This window comes from Hyperolius riggenbachi, chromosome 9 (genome assembly GCF_040937935.1).
Source record: "Hyperolius riggenbachi isolate aHypRig1 chromosome 9, aHypRig1.pri, whole genome shotgun sequence".
Lineage (NCBI taxonomy): Eukaryota > Metazoa > Chordata > Amphibia > Anura > Hyperoliidae > Hyperolius > Hyperolius riggenbachi.
The window spans coordinates 115506158-115531633 of record NC_090654.1 but is presented as its reverse complement, the minus strand read 5'-3'; the positions used below and the strand labels follow the sequence as shown (position 1 = coordinate 115531633).

The 25476-nt window shown below is 44.9% G+C and overlaps 1 protein-coding gene across 1 annotated transcript in view; it reads left to right on the top strand.

Annotated features, from left to right (window-relative positions):
• GCHFR (GTP cyclohydrolase I feedback regulator) overlaps positions 1-25476 on the top strand; it is a 36123-nt gene that overhangs the window by 1111 nt on the left and 9536 nt on the right. Inside the window, exons 2-3 of the mRNA XM_068254919.1 lie at positions 4965-5017; positions 19815-19993. Coding sequence (XP_068111020.1) covers positions 4965-5017; positions 19815-19993 — 232 coding nt within the window. The remainder of the gene's footprint in view (positions 1-4964; positions 5018-19814; positions 19994-25476) is intronic.

Here is a 25476-nt window from a genome sequence, read left to right as displayed (position 1 = left end):
AGAGACTGCCACAAAAAAAAAATGAGTGGCTTTGGTTATGTGCGATGAGCAAGGATTACATAGGTATCACAGGCATGGCAGATCAATCAGTCCCACCCACACACTAACCCAGGTTGTCTAAGTATATGAAAAGTTAATCAGTGCCTTGACAATTCGGTTAGCCCACAGAACAATAAATGCATCTGGATAAGATGTTTTGGTTATTCCACAGCACTATAAATACACTTAAATCAGCAACAAGAATGACAGCTTTGTTAATCAAATTTGACGTAATTAGCAACAAAAACATATTTACCTTGTTTATACTGGAAAACCAAGCTGCTTCTTTGGTGTCTCTGTTGTCAGTGTTGATATTTTTTTATTTTATATGTTTCTTTCACTTCATAGAAAAATAAGAACAGACAAAAAAAGAAGCATCAACAGTATTCTAAAAACAGAACTTAAAATAACCTATCTTTACAACACCTCGGTGTAGATATGGGTGAATTTCAGAAGTCTTTAGGACATAAACATGCTAAAACAGGACTCTGTTCTGCAAGATATTTTCCACATCATCTTGAAAGGTATTCAGAGGAAAAAAAAACTCTGAGTTTGATTTTTGACTTACTATATTACAAAAGTTAATGGCAAGCATTACTCAATTTGATCATTGTTTTTATATACTGTACATATAAAACACAGTTATTTTACATTTGTTTTGTCAGATATAAATAGGCATGTCAAAGTTTGCTGCCAGTTAGTGGATTAGTCCAGTAATGCTGGCCATACACTTGTAGACGTGTGGTACTACCTTGACCATTTGCCTGGTCTACTTCCGTGTATTAGCTATAGACAAGAATTCAGCCAGAATTTTCTTTTAAACACCTGTTTGCATTTGCTGAGGTAGAAATCAGCAGGCAGCTAGCAAGAATGTTAATATGGCACTTATACGCACCATGACTGATGTCAATCTAGGCTGACGGTTGCCAGATTGTAATAATGTATTCTTTGCTGCCAGGCAACTACCTGTGTGGATGGCCACAGATTCCATTCCATTTTGGGAGTCTGTAGTGGAACAGTGGTCACTGGGTGGCTAACCTGCATAGTAAATACACTATTCATCTAAATAAGTCCTATATGTACAGTATATTCACCATGTGAAGAATAGTTGCAGACATAGGATGAAGGGGAAGAGGCGCCCAATAAAAATAAAATACATTAAAATCAAATAAAAATAAGACAAATAAAAAGTATGAGGTGGCTTACCTCAATGACCAATTGATGTAAGAATTGAATTTTTATTTACAAAGCACAGGCAATGTGTTTCGTGGGACCCTGCCCACTTCCTCAGGCCAAATAAAGTGCCAATAGATGCTGCTAGCCGCATATAAGGCGCCTCGCTGCACCATGGTTAATACACATGGCCCTCTTTCATGTGTATCATCCATGTACAGCAGCCCCTCTCTTTCATGAACAGCTTCCTTGTGCATCAGTTTCCCTTTATCATGTGTTGCTGCCCATTTTTAGCCTCCTCTTTCATATGTAGCAAACCCTATATTATGACCAGGTACGCCCTGGGCTGCAGCCGCCCAAGGCCCAGGCCTCTGTGGCTTTTCCAGAAAGCCGGCCCTGGAAATAAGCCTTGACCCATATACATTTATTGACACATATTGTATAGTATATACAGTAATTGTTCCTCAATAGTTCTTTGATTTTGTTTGTATATGATTTATAATTTGATTAAACTCATATATAGCGAGATGATTAAGACAAGCACAAGCACCCCATGAACTCATCAGAAATATCCCCAGGAGAAACTGTACCACATGCTGAGTTATATCACGGATGAAAGATTACTTCCATTATTGTCTGGCACAAAAGAAAAGCTTAAATTCCTCTTATGACATCATACGATAGGCCAGATTTTATTGTGGGCTGGAAGAGCAAGTATTATTAATAGCAATGTATAACTAGCATCCAGGTTTATAATATGTATAAAACCCCATTGGATTCATGGATTTGGAAATATAGAGGCCGCGGTTGGGCACAGAGATGCAAGAGACACTGCCAAGTAAAGATGGCTGTTTAGGGATTTCTGAATACCTCCATGTCTGTGGTCAAGTCAGAACACTCCGTTCATACTACTGCAACCAGATCTCCTTTGGCTCAGAGGGCCAGGGATTCTGCCAGCTGGAAAATGTCCACTATGACTTTAAAATTGCAGATCTTTCACAGATTTGAAACTTTTAACAATGAAAATGTATGCATGGGTCCCTTGTTTATAAGGTTATAAAACTAATAAAATATGTAGATATACTCTAGATTTTATTATTGGTTGGCACATATTTGTCTCTTACGATCTCCAAGACTGTAAACTTAAACAAGCTGTATTTTAATGCCTATTTAGAGAGCTGTATTTTTAAAAAATCTATATTTGAAAAAAAAAAATAAATAAGCTAACTTACAATGCCTGAAAACTGCAGTAAAATAAGACTACTTTTCCATTAAGGCCCTTTGCACACTGCGTCACACCTCAATACTCTTCCCCGCCGCATCCCTCTGCAAGGGCCATGCAAATCTATGGAGACTTGCACAGTTCACGGATTATGCAGTAATGCAAGTCAATGGGCGACGCAGGCAGTGTGCACGACGGGAGCACAGTGTGACACGGTGCGCATGCGTAGAACGATGGGAAATCCAGTGACGTACTTCCTGCCCAGCACTGAGCAGGGGGGCAGCGCTTTGCATATGACCCTGTCACTGCCCCATGGCGGAGGGTCATATGAAACCTCATTTCTGCGGTGCGATATGGTGCGCATACTGCCTAAAAGCATGTGTAACTTTTAAAGGGAACCCGAGCGGTACATTAAAATAGGCAAATGAACTTACCTGGAGCTTCCTCCAGCCCCTCGTAGTTGATGAAGTCCTTCAGCGTCCTCAGGGCTCCCTCCTGACATCATTTCCTCCTTCACTCTTTTTTCTCCTCTTGCTAGTAGAGATGTAGCGAACGGTTCGCCGGCGAACGGTTCCAGGCGAACTTAGGGGGTTCGCGTTCGCCTGCACCAGGCAAACTTTTGCGGAAGTTCGATTCGCCCCATAATGCACTATGAGGGTCAATTGTGTAACAATAAGTAGAAGGAAACCGGGCACCAGCTGAATGCAAATGCTAATTTATTCCATCCCGTCCAGTGACAGACACCATAAATCAGGCACACGGTCTAACAGCCGTTTCGCAAGCTAAGATGCTTGCTTCCTCAGAGACCAACTAGTGCCGTTATGACAACATACATATATACATAAACATAATACAAGTAATTGAGCAGAGAGAGGGAGGGACTCACCCACGCCGCTTCCGGCCTGTTACCGAGCAATTGCCTACTCGGCACTACTGCTCCGAGCCCCCAGCGCGCACCGCAAGTTGGGCCCGCCCCTTCCGGGGTCCGGGCGAATGGGAGATTTCCTCCAGTCACGTCACGGTTCCAAAGTCCCGTGACGTCATCCAATCTCGCGTGCTTTCCACTGGGGGTATCAACAAGCCGGGTTCTGCGTCTCACGCTGGTCTGTTTCCATAGCAGCGTAACGCAGCCGGCTGGGTCTCCCCATCCTCCTGCAATAGACAATGAGAGAGAAAAAAAAGAAAACAAAAGAAGACATATTAAAAACTTTGAACATCAGAAAAATTTACAAATTAGAATTTAAAACCAAAGATTAGAGGTCTAAGTCTGCAAATAGCATCTTTATATGCTTTAAAACTTTCTAGTATATAAAAAGTGTTGTAACACCCTTATGACAGCCTATTTTAATAAAGTGCTTAATTCTAATGTACTACATGGTACTAGCAACCAGGAGAGGGTTCATAGGACTAGCAACTGATAATTGATAAACAGGGGGTGAGCCCCCATTACCAACCAATGAAGATTAGGGGGGAGGGGGGGGCCGCGGGCCACACTCCAGTTTTAACGTTAGCTAAAGATTGTAAAACAAACTGGCACGGTGGGACATGGCAGGGGCATATGCCCCTTTATTCAGGAGGTTCTAGTGGCGGTCCAGGAAGCAATGAAGCTCATTCCGCTCATTAAGTCCCATACCTCTACATGCCTCAGTGATTGAAATTAATTTTGCCTCTTCCCTCCGTAACAATTTTTCCCTGTCTCCACCCCTATGTGGTACATCCACCCACCTTAAACCAAAAAAACGTAAACAGTCTGCATTGCCAGCATGTTCATCCCTAACATGGGAGATCAACCTGGTGGCTCCTTTTCCTGTCACAATTGAATGGAAATGCTCCTGGAACCGTGGTTCCAGGAGCATTTCCATTCAATTGTGACAGGAAAAGGAGCCACCAGGTTGATCTCCCATGTTAGGGATGAACATGCTGGCAATGCAGACTGTTTACGTTTTTTTGGTTTAAGGTGGGTGGATGTACCACATAGGGGTGGAGACAGGGAAAAATTGTTACGGAGGGAAGAGGCAAAATTAATTTCAATCACTGAGGCATGTGGAGGTATGGGACTTAATGAGCGGAATGAGCTTCATTGCTTCCTGGACCGCCACTAGAACCTCCTGAATAAAGGGGCATATGCCCCTGCCATGTCCCACCGTGCCAGTTTGTTTTACAATCTTTAGCTAACGTTAAAACTGGAGTGTGGCCCGCGGCCCCCCCCTCCCCCCTAATCTTCATTGGTTGGTAATGGGGGCTCACCCCCTGTTTATCAATTATCAGTTGCTAGTCCTATGAACCCTCTCCTGGTTGCTAGTACCATGTAGTACATTAGAATTAAGCACTTTATTAAAATAGGCTGTCATAAGGGTGTTACAACACTTTTTATATACTAGAAAGTTTTAAAGCATATAAAGATGCTATTTGCAGACTTAGACCTCTAATCTTTGGTTTTAAATTCTAATTTGTAAATTTTTCTGATGTTCAAAGTTTTTAATATGTCTTCTTTTGTTTTCTTTTTTTTCTCTCTCATTGTCTATTGCAGGAGGATGGGGAGACCCAGCCGGCTGCGTTACGCTGCTATGGAAACAGACCAGCGTGAGACGCAGAACCCGGCTTGTTGATACCCCCAGTGGAAAGCACGCGAGATTGGATGACGTCACGGGACTTTGGAACCGTGACGTGACTGGAGGAAATCTCCCATTCGCCCGGACCCCGGAAGGGGCGGGCCCAACTTGCGGTGCGCGCTGGGGGCTCGGAGCAGTAGTGCCGAGTAGGCAATTGCTCGGTAACAGGCCGGAAGCGGCGTGGGTGAGTCCCTCCCTCTCTCTGCTCAATTACTTGTATTATGTTTATGTATATATGTATGTTGTCATAACGGCACTAGTTGGTCTCTGAGGAAGCAAGCATCTTAGCTTGCGAAACGGCTGTTAGACCGTGTGCCTGATTTATGGTGTCTGTCACTGGACGGGATGGAATAAATTAGCATTTGCATTCAGCTGGTGCCCGGTTTCCTTCTACTTATTGTTACACAATTGAATCTCCAAAGCCGGAGGCACAGTGAGTAAATGTTAAGGACCCCCCAGAGGGTTGGCCAATCCAGCATTTAGTGCCGATCTTTCATCTGACTCTATTGCAATTGAACTATGAGGGTCAACTTTGACCCTCTGCATCACAGTCAGCAGGCACATTGTAGCCATTCAGGCTACACTAAGCCCTGGAGCCCCACCCCCCCTTATATAAGGCAGGGTCCGGCGGCCATTACACTCACTCGTGTGCCTGCTAGAGAGAGGAAAGGGACAGCTGCTGCAGACTTTTTCTCCTAGGGACAGATTAGTTAGGTTCTAGGCTGCTTTGCTTGCTCCTGACTGATTATTATTGCTTTTAAAGCACCCAGCAACAGCTCTTTTCAGAGTTTAACCTGTACATTTTTTTTTTCTGTGTGTCAAACTGACACTTTTGTTGCATGCACAGCCTTGCTAATTGATATTGTGTGTGCCACTGCCAGCAGCCCAGCACATTCAGTGACTACCTGTGTGTGTGACAGGGAGCTGCACATTGTACTACCCAGTACTGCATATACCCCAGTACCTGTTGTGTTTACTTAACCCACCTCATCACTGCATATACCTAGCTTTGTGTTGAGTGAACCCAGCTCACTGCATCTAACTACCCAGTACCTGTTGTGTTTACTTAACCCACCTCATCACTGCATATACCTAGCGTTGTGTTGAGTGAACCCAGCTCACTGCATCTAACTACCTGTTGTGTTGAGTGAGAACCCACCTGGCCACCTCACTGCATCTAACTACCTGTTGTGTTGAGTGAGAACCCACCTCACTGCATCTTAAGTACCTTTACTGTTCAGTGAACCCAGCTCACTGCATCTAACTACCCAGTACCTGTTGTGTTTACTTAACCCACCTCATCACTGCATATACCTAGCGTTGTGTTGAGTGAACCCAGCTCACTGCATCTAACTACCTGTTGTGTTGAGTGAGAACCCACCTGGCCACCTCACTGCATCTAACTACCTGTTGTGTTGAGTGAGAACCCACCTCACTGCATCTTAAGTACCTTTACTGTTCAGTGAACCCAGCTCACTGCATCTAACTACCTGTTGTGTTGAGTGAGAACCCACCTCACTGCATATAGCTAGCATACCCCCGAGATGGACAAAAAGGAAAAAACAGGTAGAGGAAGAGGTAGAGGCAGATCCAGAGGAAGGCCACCAGGCACCGGCAGGTCTGTGCGAGGTGGTGTTGCTGTGATTTCGTGCGGACCTGCCCCAAAATACAGTGCTTAGAAGAAGGCACGTGCCATCACTTCCCAAAATCGTGAGGAGGTGCTTGAGTATTTAACACAGAACACCTCATCTCCCGCAGCCACCAGCGCTACAACAAGCACCACATCCGCTGCATTTGACACTTCGCAGGAGTTATTTGGTGGTGAAATCACTGATTCCCAGCCACTACTGCAACAACAACAAGAAGGCACAGGTACACCACCTCATACGTCTGAGTTAGGTGGCGATAGTATGGACGTAACGTGTGTGGATGGGGATGATGGTGGACCACCTGAAGTTGGTGCACTTGAGGAGGTGTCTGAGGAAAGCGCAGCTGGCCAGAAGGATTATGATGACGATTATACGGATACCACATATGTTCCTGGTAGAGGAGATGACCAGGGGGACAGTTCAGAGGAGGAGTCAGAGAGGAGTAGGAGGAGACGACTCCATGATAGAAGCAGAGGGAGCTCGTCCTCAGAAACAGCTGGGGGCAGTGTCCGGCGCCATGTATCACCAGCTATGGCCAGCCAGCCAACATGCCCTTCAACGTCAGCTGCTGATGCCACCCTAGCGCCATAACCCCAGGGGGGTTCAGCGGTTTGGAAATTTTTTCACATGTGTGTCTCAGATCGGAGCAAAGCCATCTGTTGTCTCTGCCAGCAAAAATTGAGCCGTGGAAAGGCCAACTCTCACGTAGGGACAAGTGCCTTACGAAGGCACCTGGAGAGAAGGCACAAACAGCTATGGCAAGAACACCTGAGGAAAAGCAGCACCCCTCAAAAGACAAGCCGCGGAGAACAACCGCGGCAGCCGTCACAGGGGGCTTCTGCTGCTCCACGTTCCCATGGTATTGTTCGTGGCTGGGGGGAGGAAGAATGGATACACTTTTAAACAATTTAAAAATACAACCATCTAAACTTTCAAACAATTTAAAAATACAACCATCTAAACTTTCAAACAATTTAAAAATACAACCATCTATCATTTTCAAACATTTTTAAAAAAGGGCAAAAAAACTTGCCCTCTGTACAACATTCTTGGCAAATGCTTTCGACTTGGTTTATCTTCCGCTGGCTCAAGGGTCCATTTGACCACAGATGCCTGGTCTGCAAAGCACGGTCAGGGCAGCTACAGCATGGGTCTCAGCAGGTTCCCACTTCGGGCCGGAATCCAACCTTCATTCCCCGCGGTGACAATGGCAGACTTGCCCTCCATAACGGATTCCCGTTAAAGGATTTAAATTAAAAATTTTAAATTTAAAATTAATTCATTTCAAATACACAGCAGGGCCTCGAAAGTCCGCCTCCTGTATTGTTATTTTTGGTCACTACCTCGGGGCGGGAGTGCATGCCTGCCTGCTGCCCTCCTTGGATGTGTAGTGGTAGCCGTTTCTCAGGCTCCACACAGGATTCCATCCCTCATTCCCCGGCCATTACCCGGGGTCACAAATGGCAGACTTGCCCGCCTCCATATGATTCTCGTGAAAGGAATGTGGTGTCATCTTTGCCCGCCATAACTGGTTCTCGTTAAAGGATTTAAAGTACATTCATTTCAAATATACAGCAGGGCCTCGAAAGTCCTCCTCCTGTATTGTTATTTTTGGTCACTACCTCGGGGCAGGCGGGCGGGCGTGCATGCCTGCCCGCTGCCCTCCTTGGATGTGTAGTGGTAGCCGTTGCTCAAGCTCCACACCGGATTCAAACCCCTCATTCCCCGGCCATTACCCGGGATCACAATGGCAGACTTGCCCGCCTCCACAGGATTCTCATTGTAGCGGTACTGAACAAGTACACAGCAAGTAGAAAATGTAATTTAAAAACAAAATGTAAGCTTTTTAACAATGCCATGGAGAGTTGAGAAGGAAGTCACACATTACCTGACATCACTGAGTGAGGAAGAGCAATCTCGCCATGTTGCGCAGTAGTCCAGCATGGCCGTCACTACACAAACAGCTGTTTGCGGTACGTTACACAGTGAGTTTGGTGTGTCAGTGTGAAGCAGTACTCTAATTACACTCCCTGATTGATGTATACACATGCAAGATGTTTTAAAGCACGTTAGGCCTGCAATTTAGCATTCAATGTGATTTCTGCTCTTAAAACGCTGCTTTGCGTCACATCCAGATTTTTCCCCGGGACTTTTGGCATGTATCCCACTCCGCCATGCCCCCCTCCAGGTGTTAGACCCCTTGAAACATCTTTTCCATCACTTTTGTGGCCAGCATAATTTTTTCTATTTTTCAAAGTTCGCCTCCCCATTGAAGTCCATTGTGGTTCGCAAACTTTTCCACGAACCGAACCCTCCGCGGAAGTTCGCGAACCCGAAAATCGGAGGTTCGCGAACCGAAAATCGGAGGTTCGCGACATCTCTACTTGCTAATTGTGTATTCGTGAGCCGCCATCCTCCCAGAGTTTTCAGACACTCCCACTGAGGTCATTACTAGGAAGTGCACTGTCTTATGTCATTAGAAGTAGGGGGAAATGAAGGGAAGAGGAGGAATATATTATAGATAAAAAGACCCCCGGCATGCAACTGTTTTGCCAGCCGATGGCAACGGCAATTAAAGAGCCAATGCTCCTAAGGCAAGTTATAGCTCCAAACCATAACAGCAGAAAAAGTTTTGAAAGTTTTGAATGCAGGATTAGCATATTTATCACTTAATACACTCAGACCAGTTGCTGTAAAATGTGATTTTTATGGTGACAATCCCGCTTTAAGGCTGTCCCAAGTTTATTTCACTCTCCTCCAGAAAGCATAATATGAGTCGGAGGCAACTGGAAGGTTGATTGGGATGTTTCAACCTGCTCTTGGTCAGATTTTTAGGTGAGGCAGAGCGTGAAACCACATGCTGCACTAACCTCCCAAAGGGATCTGCTGTGAAGATGCTGGTGATGACAACAATCTACTGCAGACTTATTCATCATGTCCAGGTAGGTATACCGGATGAACAAACCTCAATGAACATTTCACAGCTTCTGAGATCTGATGTTTATCTAGCAGTTCTGTGACTTGTAGAAGTCAAACACCAAATAACTAATATTAGATGTGGTGTGGATTTCCTACTGAGTTTCTACTGACAATGTGGTTGTTATATTATTATAGTAATTGGTAATATGATCCATTTGCTTTTCCCTAGTTAATTGTAAAATGTGCGTATTTTCTAGACAGTTCTGAAACCAAAATATTTATTAACTGAGATATTAATTACTTTGCATTATTAAGTTTTGAAACTGAGCAGTATAAAGCGTACTTGACATAAATACGCTGAATATAATTGTTCTAGTCTGTTCCAGACTGGGCAGCGAATATGTGCAAAATGAGAGCCAAATAACCTTTGTCCTCCTGTCAAGAGTGATGTCAAGAGAAAAGATAAATAAAGCAAACAGACCCCCTTCCAAGGGCCCTGTTTCTGTTGGCTGCTAGAGTCCTGTATCACACATCAGCTATGTCCGAGACTCGCCGGAGCCGGGGCCAAGTGAAACGACTTGATTCATGTGATAAACTGCACCTCTGAGATATATTACCCACAATTTTATAGCTTGCTCGCACGCTACTACAGCACAGACAAACTCCCTTGAGCAACATGCATCTGGATTTGGAAACAAAACACCATGCAATATGGTTCTTTACTTCTACTTGTCAATAACTTGTTTTTGTCATTTATTATTACTATTTTGTATGTTCGAGGGTCATTCAGAAACGAACGCCTGTTTAATCTTAATCTTATCTGCTGTGCAAGGTATTTTTCCAGTGTAATTTAACTTACATCTATCAGATTAGTCCCTTCTCTCCCTTCACTGCTTGTCATGTGAATGCAGAATGCCGGTAATTGTTTGTTTAGTGGTATTAAAGCACACCTGAACTGAGAGGGACATGGAGGCTGACATATTTATTTAATTTTAAACAATGCAGATTTACTACCTGTCTTGCTGTTCCTCTTCCTCTTTTTGCCCAATACCCTGGACAGGCATGCCGATCAGATGTTTTTCTGATTAGATTAGCTGCATGCTTGTTTCAGGTATATGATTCACACTACTGCATCCAAAGAGATCAGCAGGACTTCCAGGCAACTGGTATTGTTTAAAAGGAAATAAATATGGCAGCCTCCATGTCCCTCTTAGTTCAGGCCTACTTTAACATGAAGCCCCTGATCCTCAATCCCACTCAGCCCCTTTTCTATGGGCATGCAAATAGTGCAATAGCCTTGGGTGCTGGATTGAGTGGCAGGAGGGGGCACAGCTGCGAGGGGAGCGGGCATAGTAGTTACAACTCACCTTCCGCTGCCGATCCCCCGCAGCCTCTATCTCCTTCCTCTCTCCCAGGCGTCCATTGAGTTGGTAACAGCACCCCCTGTGATGACGTAACCGCCTGTCATCACAGGGGGCGCTGTTACCAATGCGACAGATGCCTGGGACAGGAAGGAGATAGATATTGCAGAAGGAAAGTGAGTTGTAACTATGCTATACCTGCTACCCCGCTGCTGTGCCTATGCTGGGGCACCTACCTATCTAACCTATACTCGGGGCTCCTACCTATCTAACCTATACTCAGGGCACCTACCTATTTAACCTATACTCGGGGCTCCTACCTATCTAATCTGTACTTGGGGGACCTACCTAGCTAACCTATACTGCGGGCACCTACCTAGCTAACCTATACCGCGGGCACCTACCTATCTAACCTATACTGGGGAACCTACCTATCTAACCTATACTGGTGGCAACTATATGGGCTACCCTATACTGGAGGCAACTACCTAGCTAACCTATACTGGGGTAAACTATGCTTGGCTACCTATACTGGGAGGACCTATAGTCGCTTACTATACTGGGGCAACTAGACCTGTCTAACCTATACTGTGGGCACCTATACCTGGCTCCACCGGGGGGGGGGGGGGGGATTATACACCCTTGCCCTGGGAGCAATTTAGCCTAGAAACTGCCCTGATCCCCCTGACTGTTTGGTGATACTACTACACCAAAAGGACTGAAAACCTTGTAAAAAATATATGATAAATGTTTAAATAAAGGAGGTGATTATATAGGAAAATAATCATAACATGCAGTATGTCTGAAATCCGCACACGCCACTAAACATACCACAAGTTTGGTGCTGCAGTGATTTTTCCAGACAGCGTAGCCCAGCGGAACAGAAACGGACGCTGAAGCATCGCATTGGGGGCAATGAGAAACGGAACCTAAAAACATACTGACTAAAAAACGGACTATTTTAGCCAGCAAAAATCCACTTTGGTGAAGGGGGTCGGGGGTATATGGGAAAACGGAACTGAACAAATTGAACGTAAATATTCCATTAGAACCAAAATACTACTTCGACCCATCTCTAGTTGTCTAGTTTAGTTACCCTGACATAAGTAGTAAATTTGGTGATGAAGATAGAATTCCCTCCCCCAGTTTAGATAGTCAGAAGTGCCCCCAGTATGAGGTAGCCCCCACCCAGTAATAATAGCCAGGTGTGCCCTGTGTAGTATGTGGCCCCCCTTCCCAGCATAGCCAGATGTGCCTCGTGTATTAGGTAGCCAGCTCCCTAGTATAGCTAGATGTGCCCGCGTATTAGGTAGCTCCCCCTCTCTAATATAGCCAGATGTGCCCCCTGTATTCGGTGGTCCCCCATCCTCAGCATACTTGATTATTTTGGAACCGAGATGCCAAAGTATAAAATAAACTAAAAGTAGTTTAAAATGGGAGTTAGTGGTGGACTTATCTCCCCAAATAGAGTCAGATATTCAGTATCCAGTAGAAACATTCTTTAATCATGTAAACCAAAAATGCTATGTGTTTCATGGGCATTTACCCTCTTCATCAGACGATAGGAACAACTGATCCATAACTCTAAGCCAGCAAAAGCACCTCTGATGGACAGTTGGAGTGGGTGCTAAATAGTATTGGGTGCCTCATTGCAGTGGGTGCTAAGCAGATCTGAGTGCGTGTGTCAGTTCAAGTAGCAGCGGTTGCCAGTACTGAGCAGTACTGGGTGCCAAATTGTAGTAGGTGCTAAGCTGTATTGGGTGTCAAGTTGCAGTGTGTGCCATATTGCAGTAGGTGCTAAGTAGTACTAGGTGCCTTGTTGCAGTGGGTACTAAACTGCAAGTAACAGTGGGTGTCAAGTTGCAGTGAGTGCTGTGCAGAAGCAGGTGTCAATTTGTAGAGGGTGCTAAACAGTACTGGGTGCTAAGTAGTTGTGGGGGCCAAGTTGCAGTGAGTGCTTAACTGTACTGGGTACCAAGTTGCAGTAAGTGCAGAGCAGCACTGGGTACCATGTTGCAGCCCCGGTAAAAGGTAATAGGCTATATATATGTCCCATTAACTGGTTAAAGTAAACCAGAGACTAAGAAATAGAATAAATCGATACTTACCCAGGGCTTCCTCCAGCCGCATAAGCATGTGTGAGTCCCTCGCCGTCCTCCCGTGGTCTGCCGTTCAGCCGCGAACAGCCCCCCGGTAATAGGCACAGTCGGGTCCAGTCTGGGTCTTCTGCACAGTAAACCCGGACCAACGCGACTGAGACAGTTACCGGGGGGCTGATCGCGGCTGAACGGCAGACCATGGGAGGCTGGCGAAGGACTCACACATGCTTATGGGGCTGGAGGAAGCCCCGGGTAAGTATCGATTTATTCTATTTCTTAGTTTCTGGTTTGCTTTAACCACTTAATAGGACGTATATATAGCCTATTACCTATTACCGGGGCTGCAACATGGTACCCAATGCTGCTCTGCAGCACTGGACACCATGGACTGAGATGGCCATTCCAGAACGTTGTACTCGTTCCTTTGCATGAATGCCTTAGTGGATTTTGAGCAGTGTTTAGGGTCAATGTCTTGTTGAAAGATCTAGCCCCGGCACAGCTTCAGCATTGTCACTGTTTCCTTGACATTGGTCTCCAGAATCTGCTGATATTGAGTGGAATCAATGCGTCCCTCAACTTTGACAAGATACCCAGTTCCTGTACTGGCCACACAGCCCCACAGCATGATGGAACCACCACCATATTTTACCCTAAGTAGCAGGTGTTTTTCTTGAAAAGCTGTGTTCTTTTTCCTTCATGCATAACACCCCTTCTTATGTCCAAATAACTAAATTTTAGTTTCATCAGTCCACAGCACCTTATTCCAAAATGAATACAGCATCTCCTTGTGTAAAGTGCACTGAATGGCTGAACGATGCACAGTGACTCCATCTGCAGCAAGATGATGTTGTAGGTCTTTGGTGCTGGTCTGTGGGTTGACTCTGACTGTTCTCACCATAAGTCGCTTCTGTTTATCCGAGATTTTTCTTGATCTGCCACTTTGAGCCTTAACTTGAACTGAGCCTGTTATCTTCCATTTCCTCAATATGTTCCTAACTGTGGACAGCTGAAATCTCTGAGACAGCTTTCTGTATCCTTCCCCTAAACTATGATGGTGAACAATCTTTGACTTCAGGTAATTTGAGAGTTGTTTTGAGACCCCCCATGTTTCTACTCTTCAGAGAAAATTAAAAGAGGAGTGAAACTTACAATTGACCCCCTCAAATACTCTTTCTAATAATTGGATTAACCTGTGTATGTAGGTTAATCCAATTACTGAGTTTACCAAGCCAATTTGAGTTCCAATAATTAGTTGTAAAGGTTTTAGATTCAATAAAATGACCTGCACCTGCCTAATTTTGTTTAAACAATTATTGCACACTTTCTGTAAATCCAATAAACTTAATTTCACTTCTCAAATATCACTGTGCGTGTCTCCTATATGATATATTTAACTGACATTTTTTATAATAACAACCAACGATTTATACAGGAAAATCATGACGATTAACAAGGTTGCCCAAACTTTCGAATGTCACTGTATACTGACAGTGTATTTCACTGACAGTATATTTGTGGAGAGTGCACCACCAGTTTGTTACTAAATGAGGCAATGTAGTATTATTTTAACCGTGACGAGTTCTAGAATACACTTTGGTGGATCTTAAAACTTGGATCCATGTCACATAAAAAATAGGTAGGGACAAACTCAATTCAAGATAAAAAAGTCATTTTCAAAATTATGATCAAACTTGGAAAAGTTTTAACAAAACTACAAGAGACTACTGTGATAAGTAGTAGAATAGAGTTTAGAGAGTTTTAGGGTTGAGGCCCATGTTTTTTGTATTCTTTTTAGTCACAAACGGAATCAAAGGCAATTCAATTTTCGTATATTCTGTACCAAAATAAAAGACTTGTAAAATGAAAACAAAGTGACAGAATATAAAAGAAAAAATATATATTGTTACCTTAGGAACTTGGCTTTTTAAATAAGTCTGCCATGAGAGTATATTACTGTTATTTTTCTTATAATCTTATAATCATCAATAGTGTACAATGAGAAAGCGAAAAACTGTAAAAAGACACCTTTATTTCCAAATACAGTATTGTCCCCATACATTGTGCAAGAAACATAATCTAAACATTGTTATAAACCAGATTGGCTAAGCAAATAGAATTTGTGGGTTTCACTTATAGTTAGCACTGTTTATTGTAAAGATATAATGGATGTAATTGGAGATAGATATGATGGATGTAAATGGAGATATAGTGTGTTTAGTGCAGGATTGGGTGCCACATTGTAGAGGGTACTAAGCAGTAATCTTATTATTATTATTTATTGTATTTATAAAGCGCCAACATATTACGCAGCGCTGAACATTAATTTAGGTTACAGACAATATTTAGGGGTGACATACAGCAATATGACAATACAGGAATAATAGAAAACCAGATCACACAGCACAGTATGAGTACAAGGTAATGCTTAGTCAGTCACTGGATTGAGCATGGAGATTAGGCAAGTTAGGTTCACTCAGATGCATAGCATGGGTGCACAGTAATAGAGGTGCATGATCAGGTAGGACACAAAAGGAGTGAGGACCCTGCCCAAAGGCTTACAATCTAGAGGATTAGACTGCTAAGTAGTTGTGTGGGCCAAGTTGTAGTGAGTGCAACAGTATTGGGTGCCAAGCTGCAGTGGGTGTTAAGAAATAATGGGTGTAGATTTGCTGTGACTGCAAAGTTGCAGTGGGTGCCAAGTTGCAGTGAGTGATGAGCAATACTGAGTGCCAAGTTGCAGCTTGTGCTAAGCAATATTGGGTGATAAGTAGTAGTGGGGGCCAAGTTGCAATGAGTGCTTAGCAGTACTGAGTGGGAAGTTGCATAAAATGCTAAGTAGTATTGGGGGCCAAGTTGCTGTGGGTTCTAAGCAGTATTGGGTGTGAAGCTACAGTGAGTGTAAAGCTGCAGGCGATGCTAAACAGTGCAGGATGCCATGTAGGTGCAGATTATGGGGGTACTGGGTGCTGTGTGCAGGCGACTACTGAGTGCCATATGAGTTCTAGGCATGGGCCATGAATTTGCTAAATGCTATGTGGGTGGTGGGTGAAGGCTATGGGGTGTACTGGGTGCCATGCAGGTGCTGGATGTGAGCTATGTGTGTGCCGAGTGTTATGTGGGTGCTGGGCATGGGCTATGTGGGTGCTGGGTGCCATTTGAGTGCTGGGTGCAATTTAGGGGAGGTTCTGGGTGCCATGTAGGTACTGGGTACCGTGTAGGTGCTGGGTGCCAGCTATGTGGGTGCTTGTTGACATGTGGGGGTGGGTTATGTGGGTGTTGGGTGCCAGCTAAGGGAGGTACTGGGTGCCATGTAGGTGCTGGCTATGTGGCTGCTGGTTGTCATGTGGGTGCTGAGTGTGGGCTATGAGAGTGCCATATGGGTGCAAGCTAAGTGGCGAGTGCCATATGGGTACTGGGTGCCATGTATGTTTAGTGGGTAGGGCTGCAGAAGCTAGGTGCCATTTGGGTGGGACTAAGAGGGGTTACTGGGTACCATGTGGGTGGGACTAATGGGTGCCTCCTACTTCATTTTTTCCTAAAATTACTGGATGGTGATCCCGGGCAATAGTGTCAGAAGAGAGCGGCGGACAACAAGATCTCTTACACTACTCCTGCCTGGAGCTCTCTTTCTCAGTGTGCAGTTCCAGGGGCAGAGTAACTTACTCTCGCCTCCTTCCAATGGGCTCCTCTTTCCTGCTGTGTGATTTGTCAGGAAGTAAGTGCCAATGAGAAGAAGGAAGGTCCAGCTGTGTGCTGAGCTTATCTACCGTGAAAGGTGCCATGGGCCCAGCATGGAAGCGTGTTCTAGCATTCTTCATGCAACAAAATGGAGTGGCTTGTCTCAGCCCTGGGAGCAGGCCAGGACACAGAGTTTTAACTACAGTATGTTGCTGTCTTCCACCAATGCATTGCTTGCTGCTCTTTTGGGCACTCCAGCTGGAAAATGGGTGTGGCCATGCACCAGAATGTGGGTGTGGTCATGGGTGGAGCTAAATTTACATAAACTTAAGAGCAGTCTAAGTAGGCCTGTCCAGCAAAATGTTGGATGAAGCCACCTCCCAGGGCCGGGCCGAGGAAGAGGCAAGAGAGGCTCCAGCCTCAGGGCGCAGTGTAGGAGGGGGCGCACAACTCACTCAGCTATTATTCCCCTATTGTTTTTAAAGCAGAGAGAAATAAGAAAAGGGAATACATGACAGTGACTGCAAGCCAGATAACTAGAGAGTAAGGTGTTGGGGCCCCAGGGCGCGGCTTAGTCTAATAGCAATCAGTGTGTGACGGCTGGGGGGCGCACTTTGGTGTCTCAGCCTTGGATGCTGGAGGACCTTGTCCTGGGTCTGCCCCCTGCCCTCTCCATTAATACAAAAAAAAATGCAGCATATGATATCACATAAATAGGCAGTGTCACTTAAACATAACTAGGCAGAGTTACATAGCTTCTGTGCTGGCTGGTCTGGCTTTCTGCTGGGAAGGCTGTCCTGTTGCCCAGCAGTCCCCCCCATAGCATTCCCTAACTTTCTAGTGGACACCCTTTGATGCTCCCACGAGCCTCCAATTGAGGCACCACAACTCCCAGCATGCCCCATAGGAGAACCACAGTTCCCTGCATGCCCCTATAAAGGCATCACAGCGGCCAGCATGACACCACAGCATGCCCACATAGAGGCACCACAGCACCCAGCATAACCCAGATTGATGCACGAAAGCTCCCAGCATGCCTGCCATTGAGGCACCACAGCTGACTCTGTCTGGGGGACATCCGGGGCACCCCAGAATAGACCCAGGGCATGTGCTACTGATCATTGGGGTTAGCAAGGCCCCCGCTGCACTTCATCTTCCGCCTTCACAGCTATAAGTTCTGCTGTGATGGCAAAAGTGTCAGGCAGATGGAGAGCAGCGTGGAGAACATCAGGGAGTGGCAGCAACATAGGTGAGAACACTCTCTGCCAAGGCCAGTACCCACCAACATGCAGATTCACTTTGGCTATAAGCAAAATTGAATTTCATACTCAACATTTCATCCTTATTTAAGTATATTGCACAGGTCTTTGGCAAACGCAGGGGGGGGATTACAGATGCCCAGAATCCCCCCTCAAACCAGGGCCAGTGCAGTATCTGGGGACAGGCACAAGTTGAAACACCAGAATATCTGCAGGCATCCTGCAGCTCACAGCACTACCCCCTTTCTTTCCCTGCTACAGTTGACTTTGGATGAAGCAGCAGCATGTGTACAGAGCATGGAGCAGCAGTGTGTGTACAGAGCATGGAGCAGCAGTGTGTGTACAGAGCATGGAGCTGCAGGCTGCAGCGTGTACAAAGCATGGAGCAGCTCTGGGGAACTTAACCTCCTTGAAGGTTATCCCGAGAAGAGACCACTGCTAGCTAGGAAAAAAAAAAGAAAAAGTCATAAATTAGGATTAGATAAATTAACAACTGCTGAGGTCAGTGTCAAAGCTGTAAAAGAGGTGAAGAAAGAAACTGCAGAACTCACTGATGTTTGGGAATGCCTGCATTAAAACTCAGTGGAACTTAGTTCTATCTGCTTTGTAATGTGTATTTCTCACATCGATCTGTAAGTCCATCATAGAAAGGAATGGATTATCAGGTGACCGTTATGATTGATCCTGATTGTTTTAACACATCAGGAAGTGAAAGAGAGATGCAGGGATTGGGGAACTCTGGAATTCAGCTATTAGTGCAGAGCAGGGCGCTGGATGGCTGCGCTGCTGGACCAGAAGAGATGATTTACTTTGACATATGACCTCTTCTCTCTCCAAGTCAAGCCGCCCTTCTTATCTTATCTGATTTTATCGCCCTCTGCGGCCTTTCCAGAAATCCGGCCCTGGGGACAGACGCAGGGACAATTATTAGGTAGGATTGTGCTTGGCTGAGGGCTTTTCAGGAATCCCCCCTGAAAATCCTGGGTTTTCCCCGGCAGGTGAGATAATCATTGTTTTTTGTTCCATTAATCTGCCCATCACACACTCAGGGCACTCAGTTATATCGAATCCACGTCAGTAAAGTGCTTGTACATATATTGTTATTGGGTACTTATCCGTTAGCCGGGCGCATCCGGCAGGTGGCGCTGTTGTATCGAATTTCGATGCGCTGGGTTGTATCTAATTCCATTCATACTTCAACGTAGTACTGTGTGAATGGAAGCGCCGCAGGTGGCGCTAATTACATTGATACGTTGATAACAATACAGTGTTAATGGCAAGGAATACATTGTATTTGAAGTGGCCGGCACTGGCACTTAATGGAATTCAAATGAAGGTGGCAGCAATGTAACATATGAAGCCGCTGACGAACGACTCTGGGGGGAGACAGAGGGCAAAGGGGGAGAAGAAGAAGAAGAACAGAGGAAGGCGGCGGCTTCATCTGCATTGCCGCCGCCTTCATTTGAATTCCATGTAAAAGTGCCAGCCACTTCAAATACAATGTATTCCTTGCCATTAACACTGTATTGTTATCAACGTATCAATGTAATTAGCGCCACCTGCGGCGCTTCCATTCACACAGTACTACGTTGAAGTATGAATGGAATTAGATACAACCCAGCGCATCGAAATTCGCTACAACAGCGCCACCTGCCGGATGCGCCCGGCTAACGGATAAGTACCTATTATTATATTTCAATAATTCCTCTTCATCAGCGCTGCTGCTACCTACTGTAATCACTCCATAGTGATGATCACACACGTGTTAATCCTCATCTGGGTATTTCCGGAACGCCTCCCCAGCATCACGCAGCATCGGCTCTGTGATTGGCTGCCGAGCAGAGGCGAGCCGGGCATGCCGAAGGTCACATCTAGATGGTGGTGGCAGCAGCGGGCTGGCGACTGGCGAAGTGACAGCTGAGCGGAGAGAGGAGGACCTGTCCGTCATGCCATACATACTGATCAGTACCCAGATCCGCATGGTGAGTCCACACTACACATGCCACACATGTAGCGCCTGCATGGCTGCACATCGGTTTTGCACACATCGGGGAAAGCTAATTGTGTCGCGATTTTCTGTCCATCCCTCTATTATTCTCTAGATTATGCAGATTTTCACTTTGAATTGTGGCTGGACTGGTGCAGGATGTTTTGGTACATCTTGCAATGCTAATAATCTCTTGCATTGTGTTCCCTTATGCAAAGCTATTCCTTATAAACTCAGTTCATCCAGCTGTGATTTTTTTTTCTTCTTCTCCACTCTAAAGATTTGACTGACTGGTTTGTATATCTTCTTTATTAGTGTATGCAACACTACACTGGATTTAGTGTTTATTGATATTATGAAATCAATAATAAAAATAACTGAACTGCAAGTTGATGGCATGTCTATCACCAAAGCAGACACGCACTCTTTACACATTATTGATTTTCTGAGCTGCGTGTCTTCATGACATGCCTGGTGTGCGCTATGCAATTTCCCCTCAGATTGACGATCAAATCAATAATTTTCTGTCAGTTCCAATCTGATTTATGATCCTTTTTTTCTAGATTTTCCAATCACATTTTATACAAAATCCATCAGAAAGAAATAGGAAATGAGAACGGACCTGTTGGAAATTATTGATTCGACCGTCAGTCTGATGGGAAATTGCATGGTGTGTACCAGGCATCACAGTGACGATACAATTTTCAGTGAAGGATCACGATCACATAAATATGATTGAAAAGAAAATGTTATAATACATTGATTATTTCACCATCAACAAAGGAATCTGTACTTCCTATACATCACAATATACAACATACACTCTTTAGGTACAATGCAGTTTTTGGTCGTGTTATGGTTACTTCACTGCTGTCGATCAGTTGAACCTAACTAATCATTTTAGCAAGAAAAACCCTTCCAAATGGCTAATCCTAATGTCTAGCGTAACCATCACTCACTCACTGAAACGTTATCGCAGATAACTCAATAAGTGTATTGCCAGCTTGAATTAATGTCTTTATTTGCATATTGTTCTGATATCGTTTGATATCTGATATAGTTTTGATCTAAGCAAGCACCCTTGCTACAAAGATGTAGAAATGGAACAGGATCGTGTAGTGTGTGGCCAGATTAATGCATGATTGCTTGATTAAAATCAATTTGTGATCAGTCTATCAAGTGGAAGGGCCCAAAAATATCATCCGGACTGCACTGAATCTGCCCGTAAGTAATCATTTTAATAAAACAATTGAAAGATTGGTTATTTTATGATTGTTTCAAATTTGAACTCAACATTGATTTATTTAATTTCTTAGACATTTGTGGTCAGGATTAGCACCATTATCAACTATTTTAACTTAAAGAGAAAATCCGACCAAAAATGGAACTTTATCCCAGTCAGTAGCTGATACCCCCCTTTACATGAGAAGTCTATTCCTTTTCACAAACAGACCATCAGGGGATGCTGTATGACTGATATTGTGGTGAAACCCCTCCCACAAGTAACTCCCCCCACAAGAAAAGTTCGAACTTTTGTGGGAAATAGCTGTTAACAGCTGTTTCCAACTTCCAAAAACCAGGCAGCAGCTACATCACCTGGCAACAGTAAAATGTTCACTGGAGTTCCTCTTTAACATCAAACGCTTAGTAATTTATGACAAAGATCATTTAAAATGTTTTAGAATACAAACCACTGTTTTTGTAAAGGGTGGGGGGATTACCATACATGGGTTCTTGTGACAGAGATGATAACAGGTAGGTTGTACAACACATCACCACAGCTACAGGTTACATAGTGACGTTGTTATAAGAAACACGCCCGTCAAGTTTAACATTTTAAGCCTCAGGCTAGAGGACAGAAAAGCCACAAGGTCACAAAACCATAGGTCATGTCTTGTCCTTTACAGTCCCAGGGATAAAAATCTAATTTGACAAGCTTTTATATTGCCCTAGGCAGGGCTGTGGAGTCAGTACAAAAATTATCCGACTCCAACTCCGACTCTTCAGTTTATGAAACCTCTGACTCCAGGTACTCAAAATGGCTCCGACTCCCAATTCCTCGATTCCGACTCCTTAGTCTAATATTTACATAGGCTGTGGATTTGGTACAAAAATCATCCGACTCCTCAGTTTATGAGACCACCGACTCGAACTCAGAGTACCCGAAATTGCTTAGGCTCCGACTCCACAGCCCTGACCCTAGGATGTATTTATACCCTAGTTTTGATCAAATGAGCCTGAAGTCATTATGATTGAATTGCCCCGGCATCGATGTTGCAATTCGAGTAATGTATGAGCACCTTAAAGGATTCCAGAGCTGAACATATTATTAAAAATGGGGTAGCAGGCATGTATTGGATGTAGTCCTCATGCCCACTGCTTCCCCTGTTCTCCTCTGTCAGAGCTGGTCCACACTAGACACAGTTGCAGGACGGACACTGCAGTCCGGATCAGGGGAAGTACCCATCGTACTGCAAACTGATGAAAGTGCATCAGTTTTGCATCAGTTTCCGTTCAGGTTTTTCCCTGACAGAAAATGTCTCCATCATTAGGAAGGAGTGGGAGGATTTTTTTGGGCCAATTATAAAGCTCAGGCTATCCGTTTTAACATCCGTTTTTTGCCTGTGGAGCTGGAGATGCGTTTTCTCATTGCTTTCACTACCCCCTGCGTGTATCCGTGGTCCTGATCCGTTACGTGAAAATGCAGCAGATCCGGACCTTCCGTTCAGGTTTTGAAAACGGATCCCCGCAAACGCAGACGGATCCGTTTTTTACTTGGGTGAGGCTGGCTGCTATTTTCAACATTAGTATCCAGGACTCCGTTTTTCATCAGGTTTGAAAAACGCAGCCACGGATACGTTTCCGGACCTAGTGTGGACAAGCTCTAACCCTCCTTTCCACCCTAAATTGCTGCTGCAGCTCAGTGCTATTTGCCCAGGCTGGGTGTTTGTGTGTGGCACATGAGTGATGGGGATAAGGGGAGGAGTTTGGACAGCTGATGTCTATCAGCACAATGGCGTCACTGTGCTGTCGTGTGCATACACAGAGTCCTCCTTGCCGCGGGTGCCTGCACACTGCATTCCGACCTAGGCCACCAGGCTTGAGCTGCGGCGGCGTGAGTTAGACTACAAAGGAGGGGAGCTGAGTAGAACAGGGAAGTGGTGGGCATGAGGATGGCATCCAATACATGCCTGCTCCCTCCTTTCCCCCTCCCCCCCCCCATTTTTAATAACTCGTCAGCTCTGGTATCCTTTAAGGCTACTCAGAAAGACGCCCCACTGTCTTTTTAAAGAGAAAATGTATTGCACTGTCCACGTTTTGATTTTAGTGATTTTTCTACAGTAAAATAAAAGAGAAAATCCTTCTTAGCATTTCCCATTTTAAAGAGGATCTGTAACCTCAAAAAATCCCCTGGGGGGTACTCACCTCGGGTGGGGGAAGCCTCCGGATCCTAATGAGGCTTCCCACGCCGTCCTCTGTCCCACGGGGGTCTCGCTGCAGCCCTCCGTGCAGCCGTGACGTAATATTTACCTTCCTGGCTCCTGCGCAGGCGCTCTGACGGCTGTTGGCTCCGAACTACACAGAAATACCCGATCGCCGTCGGGTCTGCTCTACTGCGCAGGCGCAAGTTTCCGGCGCCTGCGCAGTAGAGCGGACCCGACTGAGATCGGGTATTTCCGTGTAGTTCGGAGAGGAAAGCAGCCACAGCGCCCCCGCTGGAGCCAGCAAAGGTAAATATTGAAATTACAGTCGGGCCTGTTGCCGGCTGTTCAGAGGGCTGCAGCGAGACCCCCGTGGGACAGAGGACAGCGTGGGAAGCCTCATTAGGATCCGGAGGCTTCCCCCACCCGAGGTGAGTACCCCCCAGGGGATCTTTTTTATGTTACAGAGTCTCTTTAAGTGTGGCTATTTTGAAGCCAATTCTGATGTCATTTCCTCCCTTAGTCTCCTCTGCCTGATTTGCCTGCCTTTCACTATAGAAAGTGCATTGTCTCAGCATGAGAAATATCGGCCAATCAGAGAGCAACAGAGGTGTGGGAGGGGAAAATAGGAGGGAAAGAGGCTTCAGCCAATCAGGCTGCAGTAGTTAAGTCTGAGGGGAAAGTAGAGAAGCAAAACAGGACAACCCAGCATGCCCTGCAACTTCCTTTTTGTGTACCAAATTTTGTGTATCCCAAATTAAGTCAGGTAAATCATTTATCAACAAGAAAAGTAATAGTGATTTTAACTTTTGGATTGCCTGGTTAGCATCCTTATTACTTGTTTACCAGATAAAAATAAAGAATTGTTTTTTGATTACACTTTAAGCAGCTGAGACAGGTGGTGAGGTGATCAGTTTTGTGCTCATAGGTAAAGACCAGCTGGTGCCGCCACCCAGCTTCTCTCTGATGGCTTCACATGAGTGACGGGCATAAGGGGAGGAGTTTCTACAGCTGATTTCTATTAGCTAAGTAGCATTCTTATTTTTACAGAAAAAAACAGGTTTACAAACCCTCTATCCCAAGTAATACAAAAGTAAAAGAAAAAATTAACAAAAATGTTGTGCATTGCAAATTATTATATATTTCACACAATATCTATTAAAAATGTGCCATGTGTAAAATAAGAGTCTGGACTATAGTTTGAACACAATAGTTTAGCCTTTCATTGCATCTCCTATATTAAACACTGAACAATAAAGCAAATCTAATCATCTGTAAAATCATGTGACATAACTTTAATGTCCCCAGGGTTTCACTTAATTCATTCTTTCTTCCGGTTTAGTCTCTCCTGCCAAGGGGTGCGTGCTTGTTACATCTGCATGAAGAGTCCCAAATAGCAAAATCATTTGTTCTAATGGCTGTGTCACTGCAGAACAAAACTGAACATTTATCCATCTTTAGGAAGTTGTGTTGACCATGTTGGGACCAGTGTTATGTGGCACAATGTCCTGTAGTGAGAACATTTCATTTCTTCCTTGTATTCAGAAATAAATAAGCTGATAGCGTGACCTCAGCTTTTTCCATGGAACTAAACTTCAGGTCCCCTGTGTCGCACTGCAGTACTCTTCCCCGCCGCAAGGGCCATGCAAGTCTATGGAGATTTGCACAGTTCACACGATGTGGTGCGATGGAAGTATCCAAACCGCCACAATGGCTGCAGCACGTTACCATATGATCCGTGCCTGTCGCACAGATAATGCAGTAATGCAAGTTAATGGGCGATACAGGCAGGGTGCACGACCGAAGCGCCGTGTGGTGAGCATGCGTGGACCAAAGGGAATCCCAGTGACATACTTCCAGCAGGGCATATGTCACCAGGGGGCAGTCCTATGCATATGACGCTGTCACCACACCGTGGCGCAGGGTCATATCAAGCCTCATTTCTGTGGTGTGATTTAGTGTGCGAACTGCATGGCAAACATCCAGTGTAAAACCAACCTCAAGGATAAGTTCCGTTTTGTAAGTTCACTAATCTGTTTCCCGGCTCAAGTGCTAC